Raw genomic sequence first — 18,877 nt, forward strand, 5'->3', positions numbered from 1 at the left:
TCCATCGGGCTCCTTCCCCCGGCTACAAACTCCGGATCGGGGCTGCCCGTCCCCGACGGGAGGGCTCCTCTCCGCGGAGCCTCGCCAAGGGCGGTCTCCACGGCGCCGCCCGTCCCTGCCCTCTTCCTCCTCCTCCTCCTCCTCCTCTCGCGCTCCCCACCAACCACGGACTTCTTCCGACGGCGCGGCCGCCTCCCTCTTTCCTCGCCGGCCCCCTTGGGGCGAGGGAGGCGGGACGGCGGCCCGGGACGGGTCCCGCCCGCCCGCCCGGCGGCCCTCCAGGCGGCCCTTCCGTCCCAGGCTGGCTGCGCGCAAACTGCGGCCGGAGCGCGCCCGGCGATTGCGCCGCGCCTGTTGACCCGGGGCCGCCTGGGCGGGCGTCGGGGCCGTTTCTGCACGGGAGGTTTTGCCTGGGCTTTGCCGCTTGTTCTAGCCCAGACAAATGCAAAGCCGGGAAGCCGGGCCGAGCAATCAGAGAAAATGGGCCAGTGGTAGCAGGAGCGTAACGTGAACGATGCCCCCCCCCTGCATTCTTGCATTTTGCGCAGTGCACACATGCAAAAGCTTACTCGCAAGTAAACTGAGTTGGATTCACTCCCGCGTGGATTCAGGATTGCAGCGCCAGTGTATTCTGTGGATACATCTAGCTAAATAATTTGCATTCACTCGCTTCCACCTTTTCTAAGCGTCCTTTCCGTTCCTAGCTGGCTCCCTGCCCCCCTTCTGTGGTTTCAGTGCGGTGAAATAAACTTTTTTTTTTGACCAGGGACCACTAGGACTTTTTGGTTCGGCGCAGGGACCCCAAGGTTCAAAATAAAAATTCCGGGAATTGGAAAATAAACTTTAATCATAACTGTTAGTTAAACATTAAACTTAGAATTATATTTGAATATATATAGTTCATAATAGAGAACTTTTAATTGAAAATATTAATTTATTATGGGTTTATAACTTTGTTTTGCGGACCTTAATTTAGTTCTTGCGGACCCCTGGGGGTCCACGGACCCCTGGTTGGGAACCAGTGTTCTAGCAGAACCCAGGAGCTGGGTTTTAGAGTTCAAGATGCGAAGACCTCAGACCACTTTCCTTAGGAAAAACAAGGTTTATTTAGTAACTGCTAGTCCTGTAATGCCTGAAATCATTATTTGCTATGGGAAATGTATTAGAAATGTATTCTTTGATTGAAATATATTCTTTGTAATCAATAAAGTATAATCTGCACATGAATATGCCATACTCAGTATATAAGATAATTCACGGTGGGTAGCCGTGTTAGTCTGTTTGCAGTAGTCAAAAAGGGCAAGAGTCCAGTAGCACCTTAAAGACTAACAAAAATATTTTCTGGTAGGGTATGAGCTTTCGTGAGCCACAGCTCACTTCTTCAGATATCTGAAGAAGTGAGCTGTGGCTCACTAAAGCTCATACCCTACCAGAAAATATTTTTGTTAGTCTTTAAGGTGCTACTGGACTCTTGCCCTTTTTGACTTCAGTATATAAGAGTTGGCATCTATGATTAAAGTCACACCAAGCACATATATGTTAAAGGCCTTGAGTATAAGAGGCCCAGCTTTGCTTGTTAGAAGTTAATTAAAGAATCCATAGAAGGCCCCAGTGTGCTTTCGTGAGCTGGCTCCCCATACATAGGGGCCAGCTAGGAAAACTCCCTTAGTTAAGTTCTAGCAGCTGGCAGAGTCCAAGATAAGAAGAATTGCAGAAACTTAGGATCAATGCCTTCTTTGTTTGTTCATGAACTAAATATATTTCCCTGGCCCCCCTCCTTTGGAATTCAATAATGTTTTTATTTATTTATTTATTTTTATTGTTAGAGGCCTGCTGATTTTCTAAAAGCAAGCTACCTCTCGCTCTTTAGGTGCACATTTTCCCCATCCGAATTCTCAAAACTCCGGCCATTTATGCACGGGAAACTTTGCCTTGGGTTTGCCGTTCTCTAGATTTCCCACATCCGAATTCTCAAAACTCCGCATGGGGGCTTATTGGTTGAGTTATGAGAATTCAGATGGGGAAAATGTGCATCTAAAGAGTGGCCAATCCAAGGCAAAACCTCCCGTGCAGAAAGGGCCATGTTTTCCAACACTGATCTGGAAATAGCTGGACGAAATAAGCCTCTGGGCCGCAGGCTAGCGTGACCTTCTACCCCTGCGCTTCGGACTTCACAACTCGCGGTCTCGGAAAGCGGCTGGGGTCTCTAAAGTTGCAAAGCCGGGAAGCCGGACCGAGCAATCAGAGAAAATGGGCCAGTGGTAGCAGGAGCGTAACGTGAACGATGGCCCCCCCCTGCATTCTTGCATTTTGCGCAGTGCACACATGCAAAAGCTTACTCGCAAGTAAACTGAGTTGGATTCACTCCCGCGTGGATTCAGGATTGCAGCGTCAGTGTATTCTGTGGATACATCTAGCTAAATAATTTGCATTCACTCGCTTCCACCTTTTCTAAGCGTCCTTTCCGTTCCTAGCTGGCTCCCTGCCCCCCTTCTGCGGTTTCAGTGCGGTGAAATAAACTTTAATTTAAAACAAAAAACACGTTGTAAATTCAGCGCCTTGTCAAAATAGTTTATGCAAACTTTCCTAACTCTAGCGTACATGCATGGAAGGTTAAGACAAATTGATTTCGGGCTTCGCAGCAGTGTGCAAACCCCTCATTTTATTCTTCTATTCAACAGTGGGATATGAAACAATGGCATTCTCCATCCCCCACCCTCCTCCTCGCCTCCCAAACTTCTAGGAGCTGGTCAGGATCTACTTTATATGTGTTGGCTTGCTTAACGCAAAATCTCTAGTTGCATTTGTCCCAAGATGAAAACCTATGAATTAAGGTCACATATGAAATGCCAACCAGCAGTCCAGTCATGCAAATCTGCATTATCTATTTGCATACCACCAAGCACCAGGATCCAAACTGAAGCCTGGTAGAGGAGTTGGTGCAGCAGCTGGCTATAATTACTTAACTAATCTTTTTGTCCCAGAGCTGGGATCTATTCGCAGTTCGCTTTCTGCCCCCTGCCAGAGTCTGAAAGTAAAGTGGATTACACTGCTCTCCTGTGGCTGGCATAATGCTTATGCATAATACTGACTGCCGAAGCTCTTGATTTAGGGAACCTGAATATATTTTTATAACAAAAAGCAGAAGCATTAAACATAAAGAGTATGGAAACAAACACGCAAATGAACCTAGCATCATGTACCTCTTGATGACATCCAGAGGCAGTGTGGTATAGTGGTTTAAGCCTGCCAGACTAGGATCTGGAAGACCCAGCTCAAATCCCCAGTCTGCCACGGAAGCTCACTGGGTGTCTTTGGGCCAGCCACACACTCTCAGCCTAACCTACCTCACAGGGTTGTTGTGAGGATAAAACAGAGGAGAGCAAAGTAAGCTTCTTTGGATCCCCCACTGGGGAGAAAGGCAGGGCATAAATGAAAAATACTTTCATGATGGAACATGTCCCCCCCCCTTTTAAGGCATCTGTATAAATGCATCAGCCGATATGGTTATTATGCCAATAAAGGTTCATGTATGTGAAATGAAACCCATCCTTCACCAGCTGCAAGTGGAAATCAGTCTCTGCAATTATTCTCTTGTAATTGCTTCCAGTTCCTGTTACGCCGCCTTCCTGGCATTCTGAAAAATCTAACTAGTGATTGGCTCTTATCACAGTCTACTACAAGAGCCAATACGATTTCTACATTCTCCCTGCTGCCTGATTGGTCCCTTAGCCTCGTAAGAAAAGAACCAATGAGACAGCTCTAGTTTCCCTCGTTCTTCTCTAATTGGTTAGCTTTACAAATTCTGATTTGCATGATTGTTCAGCTTCCCAACACACATAAAGACCTTAAATTCATCCTAATACATATACATTTCTATTTACAATTATAAATATACAAATATATACACGGATTTGTTTTTAAATTTCATCACACTTTTTAACTCAGCTTCCACCTTATATTCTGCATCCCCCTCCCGTCAAATGCTCTCCACTCCATTACAGGGGGGAGTGGAGCTTACATTAGTTAGGAACAGAAGAGTTCACCAAAAACGGCAGTAGCTTTTACAAACAGCAATTTTTATTCAAAACTGTGCAGCTTACTTACAATATCTTCCCCGCTAGTATGGCCGTAATTTGTCCTGGTTGCTTTTTAAAAATATATTATTAATTTGAAAATAGAATGTACTGCATAATCTGATTCTGTGTTGTGCTCCAAACACTCCTAGGCGCAATAAAGTTTGAATTTTTCTCCTCGCAGAGGAGAGGTGATTAACGAACTACCGTATTCAGCAAATAAAAAACGGAAGGGGGCCTTTGTATTTACCAGTCCCACAGTTGCATTTGAAAATACGGCCATACAGTAATGGCCATGAATATTACAAAACTGTTGTGTTTTGATTTATTGGCAGTTTGAATACTTAGCAACAAGCAGTTGCCGAATTTTGATTTGGTATTCAAGTAACTCCTTGGTATTTTCTCACATTTTTTCCTACCATTACACATTGAGGAATAAAATGCACAATATGAACGTATTACACCACTTGTAACTCTTCGCATTGTTTGCAGCTTGCGTATCCTCACTTCTTAAGCTCCTCTCTCCCCATCCCCAGATATAATGGGCTTTATCTGGGAGGGATCACACCCCAAAGAGTGTTATATACAAATCAACTGAATGCGCTTGTCTTCCATAATTTATTCTTTCCTAGTACTGCAGGCTTGACCAAAGGGTCAATGAGAACACGAACTAAAGAAATAAAGGCTTTTGCTAAACTGAGCTAAAACGCAGCCATAAAGCTGCAAGATAATGGGTGAAGGACTCTTTGGTAAATAGTAGCTGCAGAAAGTAACTGCAAGAAGACAGGGGATAAGAAAAGGATGATGTATGCCCATCTCCCACAGAGCTTCTCTGAGCGTTCATTGTTTCAGCGATTGTGGATTAGGTTGCTAACTTGGTCAAGGACAGAAGTAGAGGTGTTTCCTCATTAGCACAGTAAATTGCCCACCCTAAGGGGAGGAATCGCCTTCGTTTTCTGATCATGGGATCTATGAAGAAGTATGTTGTGGGTGTAACGGGACATTGTATGTCTAAGGTGGTGAAAGAATGGTGTAAAGAGGAGGAGAACATGACGTTTGTAATGATTGACATCTTGGCAAGTACATAATCTTATGTTGGACTAAAAGTGTTTGCTTCTGCTTTGGACTGGAGTGTGTTATTCAGCTGAATAATGAATTTTTCAACTTTCTCCTGCTTGGTGTGTTTTTAATTGGGCTAAAGGACACCAAGGAATGAAACCTGTTGGTTGTGGTTCACGCCCCAAAGGGCCCCAACTGAATGTGCTTGTCTTCCGTAATGTATTCTTTCCTAGTACTGCAGCAAGCCTTGCCTCCCCACCCCCCCATCACTGTAAATCTTCTTCAGTCCCCATCCAAAATTTCACCAAGCGATAAAAACACACATTTTCAAGACAGGTTTTTGCAACAATGAAGGAGCTACTTGTCTATATTCCCTTCATCTGTGCGGAATCCTCACCACCCCGCTTACATTCCTGTTTGTTCAAGACACTCCAGAGTCCAAGAGTAAGGAGTCCCACAGCTGAGCAAAAGAAGAGAAGGCCCAGCAGCGGGGCTGAAGATGGCGCTGCAGCGCTTCTGACTTTAACACACTGGTCGTATTTCGCAAAACTGACTTCCCGGATGGCACAGATGTGGTCGGTCTGGCAGTTGCTGTCACAGTCCGTGAGGTCATACTGAACGGAGTTATACCGGTAATACTGCTGAAGGCGGCTGTTGTCCTTTGAGAGTTTCTCTAGCAACAGATGCATGGACTGGACCGAGCCATCGGGGACTTGGAAAGCTTCTGTTAGGTTATACTCTTTTTCCCATTTTGGGGCGCCCAAGTTAGCGTGGGTGAGGTTGAGGTAATAAGTCACCATGTCCTAAAAGAGAATGGAAAAGCCAGCATGGGGCCGTGCTTAGTGTTGGGCTAGAACGCTGGAGACCAGCCTTCAAAACCGTACTCTGCCACAAAATCTACTGGCTGATCTTAGGCCAGTCACATGCACTTTGCCTTAACAGGATGATGAGGATTAAACTGCGGGGGGGGGGGGGGGAGAGAATGACATTTGCCACCCTGAGCTCCTTGAAAGGATAGGTACAGACAAATGGCATTCAGAAGCAACAGTGGCAACTCTATGGCCATTTATGCAGGGTTGTTTCCCTGTGGTCACCCCCGCCGACTGCTCTGGTGCTTTGTTTGGATTATGCACCTGACACCCCACTGGCCCTATACAGACACAAGTGGTTGTCAGTCCCACCAGAAGGCTGACCCAAATAGTCCTTTCCTGGCCTTTTGTGTGTCAGACCCTTATTAAGTTTCCTCGTCAGACAACTCTTGCCTCTCGTTTCGTTGGGTCACTTAGACAGTAATGCTTGATTTGCAGGAGACAAACATGAAAGGTCAAAGACCACCTTCCTACCTTGAGCAGAAGGGTCTCTTGGTCGTACACGAAGACACGGATACCAGGATTGTTGGCTCCGTTGTGCACCCCGGGCAAGGTTGTCTTCCAAGGTGTAACTGCTGGAGCTAAAAACATGACGCTTATTGGAATACCTGGAAGGAAATGCCAAATGAAACATGTGTAAGAAAACACAGAGCTGATCCTGTCTCAACGACAGCAAGTTACACATGAGTTACACCGAGTCATGAGTTATACTGAGTCAGACCATGGGTCAACCAAGGTCAGTATTCTCTATGCTGAATGGCAGCAGCTCTCCAGAGTCTCAGGCAGAGGTCTTTCACATAAGCTCTGAGCTGATCCTTTTAACTGGAGATGCCAGGGACTGAACCAGGGACTTTCTGCATGCCAAGCAGATGCTTTACCCTTGAGCCTGAACGTGGAAGGCTTTAAGAGGGGAGTGGACATGTTCATGGAGAAGAGGGGCATTCATGGCTACTAGTCAAAATTGATACTAGTCCTGATGCATACCTATTCTCTCCAGGATCGGAGGAGCATGCCTATTATATTAGGTGCTGTGGAACACAGGCAGGATGCTGCTGCAGTCGTCTTGTTTGTGGGCTTCCGAGAAGCACCTGGTTGGCCACTGTGTGAACAGACTGCTGGACCTGATGGGCCTTGGACTGATCCAGCAGGGCCTTTCTTATGTTCTTATTATAATTATATTAGGTGCTGTGGAACACAGGCAGGACAATGCTGCTGCAGTCGTCTTGTTTGTGGGCTTCCTAGAGGCCCCTGGTTGGCCACTGTGTGAACAGACTGCTGGACTTGAAGGGCCATGGACTGATTCAGCATGGCCTTGCTTATGTTCTTATGAACCAATGACACCAAGAAGAATGTACCTTCATTACTGTAAAACATTCTAAAGCTATCTGTGTGATGATGTCCGAAGAACTGCGCCACAATCACTGCATGATACTTCTGGATTATTTCTGTGTATCGTTGATTAAAGCGCTCTCGGAACCAGGGCTTTCCTCGCTTCTTTTCAAAGAAGCCAGGAGGGACGTGCCCGATGATATAGACCTGCAAAGAAAAGGAGATGGGTTGAGATGACGAAGAGGGAAAACATGCTGAGATCTGGCTGATACTTGGACACAGGCCTGGCTTTAAATTCCTGTTCAGTGACAGATCCACTGGGCAGTCACATCTTGAATTACCCAAGTCTCAATTCCTCATCTACACAATGGGAACAATACTGATCTAAACCAGGAGCATCTAAATCATTTTGCACAATATGAATACTCTTAAAACCATTAGTTGCTGTTGAAATGCTTTGACATTGCAGGGGAGACAAGGGTCATTCACTCACATTTGCCCCCGGGCTGTCTTGGTTGTTCCTTGGAGTTATGCATGAGTTTTCCATTCATTAGAGATGACCTCGCTGTCAGCCCTCACAAATCCCAGGACCTCCCGTTTCTCTGTTAACCTGATTCTTCCCTCTCCCTTGAGCTCAGCCAGGGTGAAATCCCCATGCATAGGCATAGGACACACAAGTTTGGTTTCTCTCACAGCCAGTTACAAAGCATTGTGTAAAGAGGCGGGTATTCAAATACTTCCTGCTTCCTCAGAGCTCTGAGCAGAAGAAAGGTTTTTTAAAACTGAGGTTTGGATTTCTTCCCACCTTTCAGATTGCTACGTTTTTTGTTCTTAAACTGCTTTTTTATGCAACAATTGGGTTTTGAGGGGAGATTTTCTCTCACAGTAAACTCTACAAATTAAGCCAATTACAAAGCAGTATTTAAAGGGGCAGGGATTTGAACTTGGAGACTGCTGGAGCATAGATTCCAAGAGGAAAGTGTGGGTCGAGCCAGCAACGAACCTCAGGTAAAATTCCCATGCATAACAACCATACTCATCTTTGCTACCTGCAATGGAAAAACTTATCTTTCACAGATATTTTACTGAGTGCATTTCATAGTCCAATAGAGGCATCTGCTTAAAATCCAATATTGTTCACTTTGCGTCTGCTGTAAAGTGTGCCATCAAGTTGCAAACAATTCATGGAGAATCCACGAAGTTCCACCTCCTGGGGTTTTCTAGGCATGGGAAGGCCCCCGTCTTCCTTGATGGTCTCCCATCCAAGTACTGACCCAGCTTCGCTTCTGAACTCTGATGAGATCAGGTTAGTCTGGTCTACGAGGGCTACCACGCATCTGCTGTATGAAAAACTAATTGGGGTTGTTTCTAGAAAATGATCCTAGTCCCCAATCAGGCCTGTGCTACTTTGCCTTATGGCAATTGGGCATTATTCCATAACATTATTGCTGGGATAATAAGACTGATGCAAGAAACCTTTTCTCCTGCTTTCGACGCATTGGTAAGTGTCTCTTCCAGCCACTGAAACTGGCCTCCTGGATCCTCCAAGCTGATGGTCTGATTGTTATTCTCATAATACAGGTTTGTGTTGAGGACGACCATCCGCCTTGCTGGGCCAGAACCGGGCAGCTTTTCACTGTAGAAAGCACCTGCAAAACAGCATGATCTAGATCAGTGGCTCCCAAACCTTTTGAGTCACGGAGCACTTTTTAGGAGAGAAAGTCATCACAGAGCACTAACTTTCACCTAGCACCTATATACTAAACCGAATGACAGCAGTATTTTTCTTTCCAATCTCTTCATAAAGCACTAGAGGTTTCGCGGAGCACCAAGTGCTCCTTGGAGCACAGTTTGGGAACCACTGATCTAGATTGTGTGTCTACTGAAGACTTTACAGAGATTATTAGGGACAGAAGTCCATTTAAGAAACTGCAGCTGTGAGTAAATTGCAGAGTAGCAGGCGCAGATCCCTCCAAGGCAGTTTGGGGTTTGTACAAAACAGCTGACTACCTCCCGGGCATTTAATCAAATGCCAAATAGGCCACTACAATACACCCCCTCCCCCATCTTCCACACTAAAAGTGCAGCTCTCCTTTCTTAGGAAAACCAGACTCTGTTTGCAAATCCTATTTGAGTCCAGTCTAGCACAATCCTTTCCCACCTGATGCTTTCCACTACCAGTTGATCTTCTCCTGCGATGACAACCTTTGCACTGGAGAGACAGAACTTTTCCGTCCAGAAAAGTTTCCTGACGAGGTTCCCCACCACTACCACACAAACACCTCTTAACAGACCCTGGCAAAAGAAATGCCAAATGGGGAGTTAGTGAAGTTTCAGCAAAGCCTCTCTATTAATTTTCATTGCAATCTCATAATAATGTTCTGCAAGCAGTTTACCATACATAAAAAACACACATGTAATTGATTTTAATGCTTGTTGCTTTTTTGTGTATCCTTTTATTAGGAAGAGAAACTCACTGGCCATTTTTGCATGGTCAATTTTGATGCTTGCTCAAAGCTCTTTTTTAAAATGCGATTTTAAAAATGCCTTTTCACAGTCCCGATGCAAAAGGAGAAGTTCCACTCCCCTCTTGCCTGCTGGTTTGTTCCTGTTTGCATAACCATTAGTATATGCATAGCTAACGCGCCTCTGTTGTTTTGCATTGTTAGGGCTGCCAGGTACCCGGTGGTGGTGGGTAAAATCCCGCCAATCCACTGGGTTGCCCGCCGGCCAGCTGAGGTAGACCCAGAAGTGACGTAGGGGCGTCACGCACGTCCGCTGCGGCCCCGCAAAGCTCCTGCCAGTGGAGCTGAGGGGCCTGGCAAGCCTATGCATTGTTCCTTGAGGGAGATTCTTCTTGGCAAACACCAAAGGCCACGTTAAATGGCCTCTTTAGTAATGCAAAGCAGGTAAGTGCCGGCTTCGCAGTCACTTTCGGAACGATGGTTCAGCGTGCAAAATTCAAAAAAAATATGCAGGGCAATTCAGCCTGGAACGCGCTGCTAATTACCATGCAAAAATGGGCACTGGGTAACATGAACTTCTTCCTTGTGCATGAAAGTCAGGCAAGGGTTTGTTTTCATGTTGTAGGGCAAAGCAGAAGCTAAAGAAAGCAGGCTTTATGGCAGGGGTGTCAAACTCAATTGTTACGAGGGCCAGATATGACATAAATGTCACTTGGTTGGGCTGGGCCATGCCTCGCCAGCCCAGATTGAGAGGGACGTGTGGCTGCCTCAGCTGGCCAGATAAGAGCTCTCAGGGGGAGCAGATCAAACCCGCAGGTCTTATGTTTGACACCCCTGATTTATGGGGCTGGTGTGTATCCTAACCCCCACACGATGACAACTAATGAAAGAAAAGCTTTGCCTCACTAACTGCAACCTGTGAAACCCTCATGAAGCAATTTCCTTGATAGTAGGAAAGCAGGAAGGGCGGGGGGAAATACTGTCAACGTCCATTGTCTATATTTTCATAATGTAAAAACTGGATGCACTGTACGCAGCGTGACTCAAAGTGCACATTTCACAGAAGAGCAGAAGGTCAAAAACAAGCGACTGTCACCTATGCATCCCGAACGAGGCAAAGCTGGCACTTTCCCTACAAACCTTCCAGCAAAAACTCACACCTTCCTTCTTTCCAGAAGGTCTTGGAATTATCTTAAATGAATGGCACGGTATTTTATCTCCTGAGTCTTGCAAATGACCTGTTTTATGGAGTTATAGCTTGGTTTTTTTTTTAATTTCCTTTTAGTTTTGATTTCCCCGACATTTTAACATTCTGATCAGTTAGTGGCCTTGAGGTGCCATGAGGGTGGAAAGGCATTAAATAAGGGCTGTGTGTGTGTGGGGGGGGGACAGCACTCTCTCAGCAATTTTCTGTGCAAAGCAACCACTTCATGATAAGGCCGAATTTGGACAGATTCCAAGCCTCTCCCAGTTTTCCCAACAACTCGCTACTGCCATTTATTTTCTTGACCTCGGTGAGACGGGATAATCTGATTCTGTGTGGATGACACCTCAGGGTCTTCGACATTCCTTTAGATTAGAACTTCTCAAGGCCATGATCACATTGATGTCCCCACCCCTACTTACCTTCTTTGAACGTAAGCATGGAGGAGTTGCTCAGCCACGGGTGCCACAGATCCGCCACTCTGTTGTAGATCGTGTTGTTCCCAGCTGGCAGCTGGTTTTTGGGGTGGAAGTCATGGTTGCCCATTGCAGGATAGACCTGAGTGTCTGGAAGGCAGCAGAAGCCACATGTGGGAGGGGGATAGAGTGAGAAGAGCTAAAAAAACACTGCTGCTATTTGAATGGTAGTGGACACAGCCAATTGGCCACTGTATGGACAAGCGGAGTAAGGACACTTGTTCAGTGTGTCAGCAGTGTGATGCGGTAGCTAAAAAGGCAAATTCAATATTGGGCTGTATCAACAGAAGTATAGTGTCCAGATCACGCGAAGTAATGGTATCGCTTTACTCTGCTCTGGTTAGACCTCACCTAGAGTACTGTGTTCAGTTTTGGGCACCACAATTTAAGAAAGATGTAGACAAGCTAGAACGTGTCTGGAGGAGGGCAACAAAGATGGTGAGGGGTCTGGAGACCAAGTCCTACGAGGAAAGGCTGAAGGAGCTGGGTATGTCTAGCCTGAAGAGGAGAAGACTGAGAGGGGATATGATAACCATCTTCAAGTACTTGAAGGGCTGTCACATAGAGGATGGTGCCGAGTTGTTTTCTGTTGCCCCAGAAGGTCGGACCAGAACCAACGGGTTGAAATTAAATCAGAAGTGTTTCTGTCTAGACATTAGGAAGAATTTTCTAACAGTTAGAGTGGTTCCTCAGTGGAACAGGCTTCCTCAGGAGGTGGAGAGCTCTCCTTCCCTGGAGGTTTTTAAGAAGAGGATAGATGGCCACCTGTCAGCAATGCTGATTCCATGACCTTAGGCAGATCATGAGAGGGAGGGCACCTTGGCCATCTTCTGGGCATGGTGTATGGGTCACTGGGGGTGTGGGGGGAGGTAGTTGTGAATTTCCTGCATTGTGCAGGGGGTTGGACTAGATGACCCTGGTGGTCCCTTCCAACTCTATGATTCTAGGACACTTGAGCAAAAGATCAGGCGCACTGTCCTGTTCCAAGGGAAGAATTTCTTCCCCTTTATACACTGAATGGGGTGGGGGTGGGTGGGCAAAGCCACTCATTTCCAAGGGGTCCCAGTTCTGCACTCCACATTGCTGGTATCATCCCCGCGGGCAGCTCCACAATTAAAAAAAAAAAAAAATCAAACCTTTATTGGCATGAAGCTCCACAATTCTAAGAGCATCCGGCACACGAGGGATTTGGTCCAGACTAAATTTTCTAATGGCAAAATGGAACCTTTAGCCTTGGCACCCCTCCCCATTGCAGCCTATTGAATTCCACAAAATGCTGCTGCTGAGGAGGCCTGAGGAATGACATGCAGCGGGGGGGGGGGTGTCTGCAGAGGGAAGGGGACGTTGCTAGAAACTGCCAGGTTAGTCTGGATCCAACTCAAATACTTTCCTGGGCACTTATCATTACAACGAATTGACAATTTGCACAGCCTCCCCCTGAGAAAAAACAGAGGACTGGTTTTGGAAGCACAGCTTGCCATGCTGGTGAACGAACAAGTTTATGGGGAGCCATTTGTTAATTTACTTCATTTACAACTGGCCTTTCTCCCCAATGGGGCCCCAAAGCCACTTACGTCATTCTCATCTCCATGTTATCCTCACTACAGCCCTGTGCGGTAGGTTAGGCTGAGAGTGTGTGACTTGGCTCAAGGTCACCCAGCAAGCTTCCATTATTTCTTAAAACCATTTCTTCATGGGGCTTGCCCTTTTTTAAATGTCCAAGGAAATACATTGTACACCTTGCTGAATGGGTGTTCAGGGTTTTTTTTTTTTTTTTAATAAGTGTGCAATTTAAGTTTCCCTTCCTGCAGTTTTCTGCACATTGCAACTTGCTGGGTCTTTTTGGTGTAGCGGTTAAGAGTGGTGCTTTGGAGCGGCGGACTCTGATCTGGAGAACCGGGTTTGATTCCCCACTCCTCCACATGAGCAACGGAGACTAATCTGATGATCAGGGTTGGTTTCCCCACTCCTCCACATGAAGCCAGCTGGGCAACCTTGGGCTAGTCACAGCTCTCTCAGCCCCACCTACCTCAGGGTGTCTGTTGTGGGGAGGGGAAGGGAAGGTGATTGTAAGCCGGTTAGAGTCTCCCTTTAGTGGTAGAGAAAGTCAGCATATAAAAACCGACTCTTCTTCTTTTTTGCAGAACTGCCTTAAGAGCCCCCAATGGTTTTGGCACCTCCTACCTGGAAATACCCGTCTGATCAGGTCAGTTAGTTGTTTAATTATGTCCAGCACAGCTCCTTCACTCAGTTTTTCATTAGGAACATGTGGGGTATCATCCCTGGAAAAAAAGGAACATAGCTGCCATCCAACAGTAAGCCACAGCACAAGGACGCAGATGCTAGAAAAAGGCCAACATCCCTAGCTGAATTGTCCACGTATAAAATTATATATGAGAAAGTTATAAAGGTCATCTTCTAGATTTCATTTGCGTCCCCCCGCCCAATATGTTTCAATGTGAGAGAGAGAGGGGCTATGTGAGGGGAGAGGCTATGGCTCAGTGGTAGGGCATCTGCTTGGCATGCAGAAGGTCCCAGGTTCAATCCCTGGCATCTCCAGTTAAAGGGACTAGGCAAGTAGGTTATGCGAATGACCCCTGCCTGAGACCCTGGAGAATCGCTGCCGGTGTGAATAGACAATACCGATTTTGATGGACCAAGGGTCTGATTCAGTATAAGGCAGCTTCATGTGTTCATGTGTGTTCAATGTGGGCAGCAACATTTGCTCAAATAAATGGCCACATCAAAAGTCAGGGGGGAATCATTCAGCTAAAAAGCCACTACCGATTGACAAGGCAGCAGACTTTAAACAAATATTTTTAATACAAGAACTTACAAAAACTGCAGATGGCAATTGCCATCTTAGAAGAGGCATTCCCCCTTCTCTGACACACATAGGAGGGAATGCCTCATCTAAGATGTTGTCTACTACAATGTACGTGTGTAACATTTAATAACAAAAGAAAAAATGATGTCTCCTAGAACAAGCGATTAAACTTACGGTACACAATTAATCAACTACCACTTTGGGATCAGGAAGCAATTTCCCTCCAAATTGGCCAGGGGTCCTGGAGGATTTTTTTTTGCCATCTTCTGGGCATGGAGTAGGAGTCACTAGGGGAGTGGGGGGAGGTAGTTGTGAATTTCCTGCATTGTGCAGGGGGTTGCACTAGATGACCCTGATGGTCCCTTCCAACTCTATGATTCTATGATTTCTTTAATCGGGTGGTCATTCACTGATTCATAGTGCGCATTCATAATGCTTTTACCTCATATATAATGCTCCCCCCTCACACTTCTGTCATTATTTCGAGTTTAGATAAAGATGGACTGAACCGAGTGTTCAAATAGATTATCGTTTACTACAGGGTACAGCCTACAAATTCTTTACCCAGTCCAGAGAATGAAATCTGGGTCAGGGAGGATGTTCTTCATGGCATAGACAGAAGAGTTGACCAGAATCCAGGGAGCATCACACAAGTAATTGCCCCAAGCCCCCGCACTGGCCACTGGCTGGGAGCCAGCAGATGGGCACACCTGCAGGGGGTCTGGCACTGCTTCGTACTGGGGGTCCAGATGGAGGTCTGTAATGTGCCAGAAGGAGCCTGCCAAAAGGAAGAAACACACGAAGTAACTCAGCTTTTACTTTAGGAAGATGCCGCAGTCGTTGGGGTCTCCCAACAAACTCCTGCAACGTACTGTTAAAGAGTGACACTATTAAAACAGTTCCTAAAATATACACATGCTAGACATGAGCAGGGCTCTATCCTCTCATGAACCATGATTTTTAGTTCTGTGAAGGGTTTTAGCTCTTCCTGTTGTGTACACAAGAAGCAGCTTTTCCTAGCAGGGAGACAATGCGACAGAGAACACAATACCACCTTGGTGGCTCTTGTGAGGGCAGAAAGATGGGATATAAATTTTATAAAAGAAAAGAAGAAAAAGAGTTGGTTTTTATATTCCGACTTTCTCTGCCACTTAAGGAAGACTCAAACCGGCTTACAATCACCTTCCTTTTCCCTCCCCACAACAGACACCCTGTGAGGTAGGTGGGGCTGAGAGAGCTCTAAGAGAGCTGTGACTAGCCCAAGGTCACCCAGCTGGCTTCGTGTGTAGGAGTGGGGAAACAAATCCAGTTCACCAGATTAGCCTCCGCCGCTCATGTGGAGGAGTGGAAAATCAAACCCAGTTCTCTAGATCAGAGGCCACTGTTCCAAACCACCACTCTTAACCACTACACCACGCTGCCTGCTACATAGCTGCCAAGGCAGAGAATTGTCATCAGTTTAAGAGGGGACTTGCTTACTGCCACAACGGGTCAAAGTAGAAGCAAGAGGCATGTGCAGGGTGCCATGTATTACAGGGTCTCTTTCCTCTGTGCCTGCTACCCCACCCCCCACTCAGGTCCGTAACAGGGACAGCTCTGGGTTTTTCTTTTATAAGCCCCAGAGTAGGATACCAAGGGCAAACCTCCCAACTTCACACTAAGCCTCGCATGATTGCCAATATTTCACCCGACAGGATTTTCTAGGTATTCAGCATTGGTGGCATGAAGTGAAAGGTGATCTGGTTATGCAGGATTCACACATGTGAGAGGCAACACACCGTTCATGCTTTTGACCCACTTGGTACGCACATACTGAATTCCCCTGCTCTAGCTTAAACTGCGCTACACCAATTGACTTGGCACCACCAGCTCTTGCTAGGTCTATTAAACTGAATTTCAGAAACAACCAACATTACTTTCGCTTTAAACTCAACTTGCATTCTTCTAAGTAACAGACAAAAGAGAAAGATACCTGTGGCCACAGCAGCAACCGTGCAGCGCACCAGGAGCCAGGAGATTCTCAAAAGGTCCATCTCGATCCAAGGGTTTCGCTGCCAACTACTGCCAGGTTGATGATCCTCTTACTTTTCCGTGTTACAACTATGGGAACAATGAGCCAAATGCACTTTAGCCTCTCCCAGACTTCTGAGTCACCGGCCGCTGAAGCAACCCTACTTGGCTTCAAAACAGCGCCCCATAAGTTCTTTCTGCATGTTTTGCAGCTGTAGGAGACAAGCCAGAGATCCACCACAGATGTATGCCAGGACTGAAAAAAGCTGTTCGTTCTCTTCTTCCAAAAGACACTACAAAGGGCCAAGCTTGTTTGCATCTGCTTCTCCGGGGCATTACGAAAGCTTTGCTGACTCAGCAAGGCAAAGCTGGAGCACTTTCTGTTTCTGACACACACATTTACCAAGGCAGGAAATACTGTATGCAGCAGTGAAGATCCAGGGGGGAAACAGATGTGAAATTGATGTAATATTTCCTCTCTTTACAGATGTATGAGTATAGAGGCAAAGAAGCACCCCTACATATGAACAGATCCACTACTCCCCATCAGCTCCCTGAAGAGATCCTGAGAGAAGACTTTCGGACAACTCACAGCAGCAGTGTCTCTCTACTTCTCGGCACCTAACTCTACGTTATGTTGCCCATTGACTGTGCTGCCCTGGTCATTTTGACCCGATGTGTGCTGGGTGTTCTGACCTTGGAACTGAGCCAGCCACACAAGGGACCAACTTGGATCACAACTGCAATGTGTGGGGAGAGGGAGCTTAAGCTGGTGCCATTTTCCTGCCCTGAAATGACCAGGAGTTGCTATTGTTGTGATTGAGTAACCTCATTCAGACATACATGCAAGCTACACGAAGAAACTGCTTACAAACAGAACTCACAGAGGCCGTTGCCCAGTGGCCCCACTTCTCTCTAGCACCAAGCAGGCACACTCACATTCCAATGTGTGATAAGGGAACGCTCCAACAGTCTCCCTCCCACCTAATCCTCCTTTCTGATACTTTCACTTCTCCCTACAAGGGAAAAATAGAGGCCTATTTCTCCATGTATCAATGCTCTCGCCGACGCTGTAGAAAGTAATGACGCTGCAGTGACAAGCTAGCATCGAATGTTATTTGGAATGTGATATGTCTATATAACGTCTTGCATTGCCCCTCCCTCTGTGTGACCGGACTGCAGAGCTCGTTAATCTGCTTTCTGGGGATCACCCGGTTTTGGAATTCTTGGCCAATAAATCAAACCGTGAAGCTCAACCCAACCTCCTTGTCTTAATTTACTCCATTGAACTCTATGTAAATGAGGGGTTACATCACTATTAGAGCTTTGTGTTAAGTAAAGGCCCCTCAAACTCTGCACATTCTAGGTGATTTGAAGGAAGCATATAGAATCCAGGACCCCCTTTCCCCCCATCACATCATGTACTCTGAAGTTTGTGACATCCTTAGGGGTTTTATTTACCCTAGCTCCACGACCTCATTTCACTTGACTGACAGGCACTAGAAGGCGGGACTTCCGGTTCCTCTGCCCTTTTGCCGGGGGTAGCCCCTGCAGATCAAATATCTCACGGTGCCGGATTTACGTATAAGCTAAACAAGCTATAGCTTAGGGCCCCACTCTCTTGGGGCCCCACAAAAAATTTAAAGGGAATAATAATTATTTCACTATTAATATACTTCTTAATTGTATTTCAGTTCAATAATTACTTTGATGAAATACATATTTCGTTATGTGCAAATGGCTTTAAATACCTATTAGGTTGAACTAGCAGAAACGGCTAAACTTACGGCATTAGTCAATCAAAAGGAGAATACAGAATTTGTGGGAGAATGGGAGGATTGGACAATATATTGTCAAAATGAACTTAAATTGGGAAGCATTGAAGGTTATGTTTTGCTCTAATTCAATTTATTAAGGTAGAAATATTATTAAGATTAAAGATTTAGATTTTAAGAAATGTAACCTGATTATTATATGAAGTATTGTATTGAATTAGAAATTAAATGCAAAGGTGACAATAAAGTTATCAAAAAGATAAGAGCAGGAGAGAGGGGAAGTCAACCTAAACATACGAACTAATTAGTTATATAGAGAAATATTGTTTATATTATATAATTATCTTAATGAACGATGGAAACTATTGTACTATATTTTATAGTACAATATATTTTACTATATATTTTGTACTATATATATATATATTGTACTATATATATATTGTACTATATATTTTAATTGTACTACAATTAAATATGTTATAAAAAAATAAAAATAAATAAAAGATACCTATTAGGTCCATAAATTACCACATAGCATATATTCAACACAAAAAACAGCGACAATTTGTTGTTGACAAAGGACAGCTGGACATCTAAAGGGCCCGATTACCTTCAATAGCTTAGGGCCTCATCAAACCTAAATCCGGCCCTGGAATCTCACCTATAGAGCCAGGAAAAAGCCCTGGAGCGGCACACGTTCAGTTAAAAATCTATTAGAAAGCCCCGATTGGCCACTCGGTGCCGCCGTAGGACTTTTCCGTGAGGAAAAAGTTAGTTTTTAAAA

At 45.5% G+C, this 18,877-nt stretch overlaps 1 protein-coding gene across 1 annotated transcript; it reads right to left on the reverse strand.

Annotated features, from left to right (window-relative positions):
• Positions 1–5,500: 5,500 nt before the first annotated feature.
• SMPDL3B (sphingomyelin phosphodiesterase acid like 3B) lies at positions 5,501–16,338 on the reverse strand. The gene is made up of 8 exons (XM_056846419.1): positions 16,309–16,338; positions 14,870–15,117; positions 13,663–13,760; positions 11,425–11,568; positions 8,810–8,982; positions 7,360–7,540; positions 6,479–6,612; positions 5,501–5,938 (listed from the first exon to the last, which is right to left on the reverse strand). Exons 1-8 carry the CDS (start codon positions 16,336–16,338, stop codon positions 5,501–5,503), a joined length of 1,446 nt encoding a protein of 481 aa, XP_056702397.1.
• Positions 16,339–18,877: the final 2,539 nt, after the last annotated feature.

The sequence above is a fragment of the Euleptes europaea genome, chromosome 3 (genome assembly GCF_029931775.1).
Source record: "Euleptes europaea isolate rEulEur1 chromosome 3, rEulEur1.hap1, whole genome shotgun sequence".
NCBI classification, from domain to species: Eukaryota; Metazoa; Chordata; class Lepidosauria; order Squamata; family Sphaerodactylidae; genus Euleptes; species Euleptes europaea.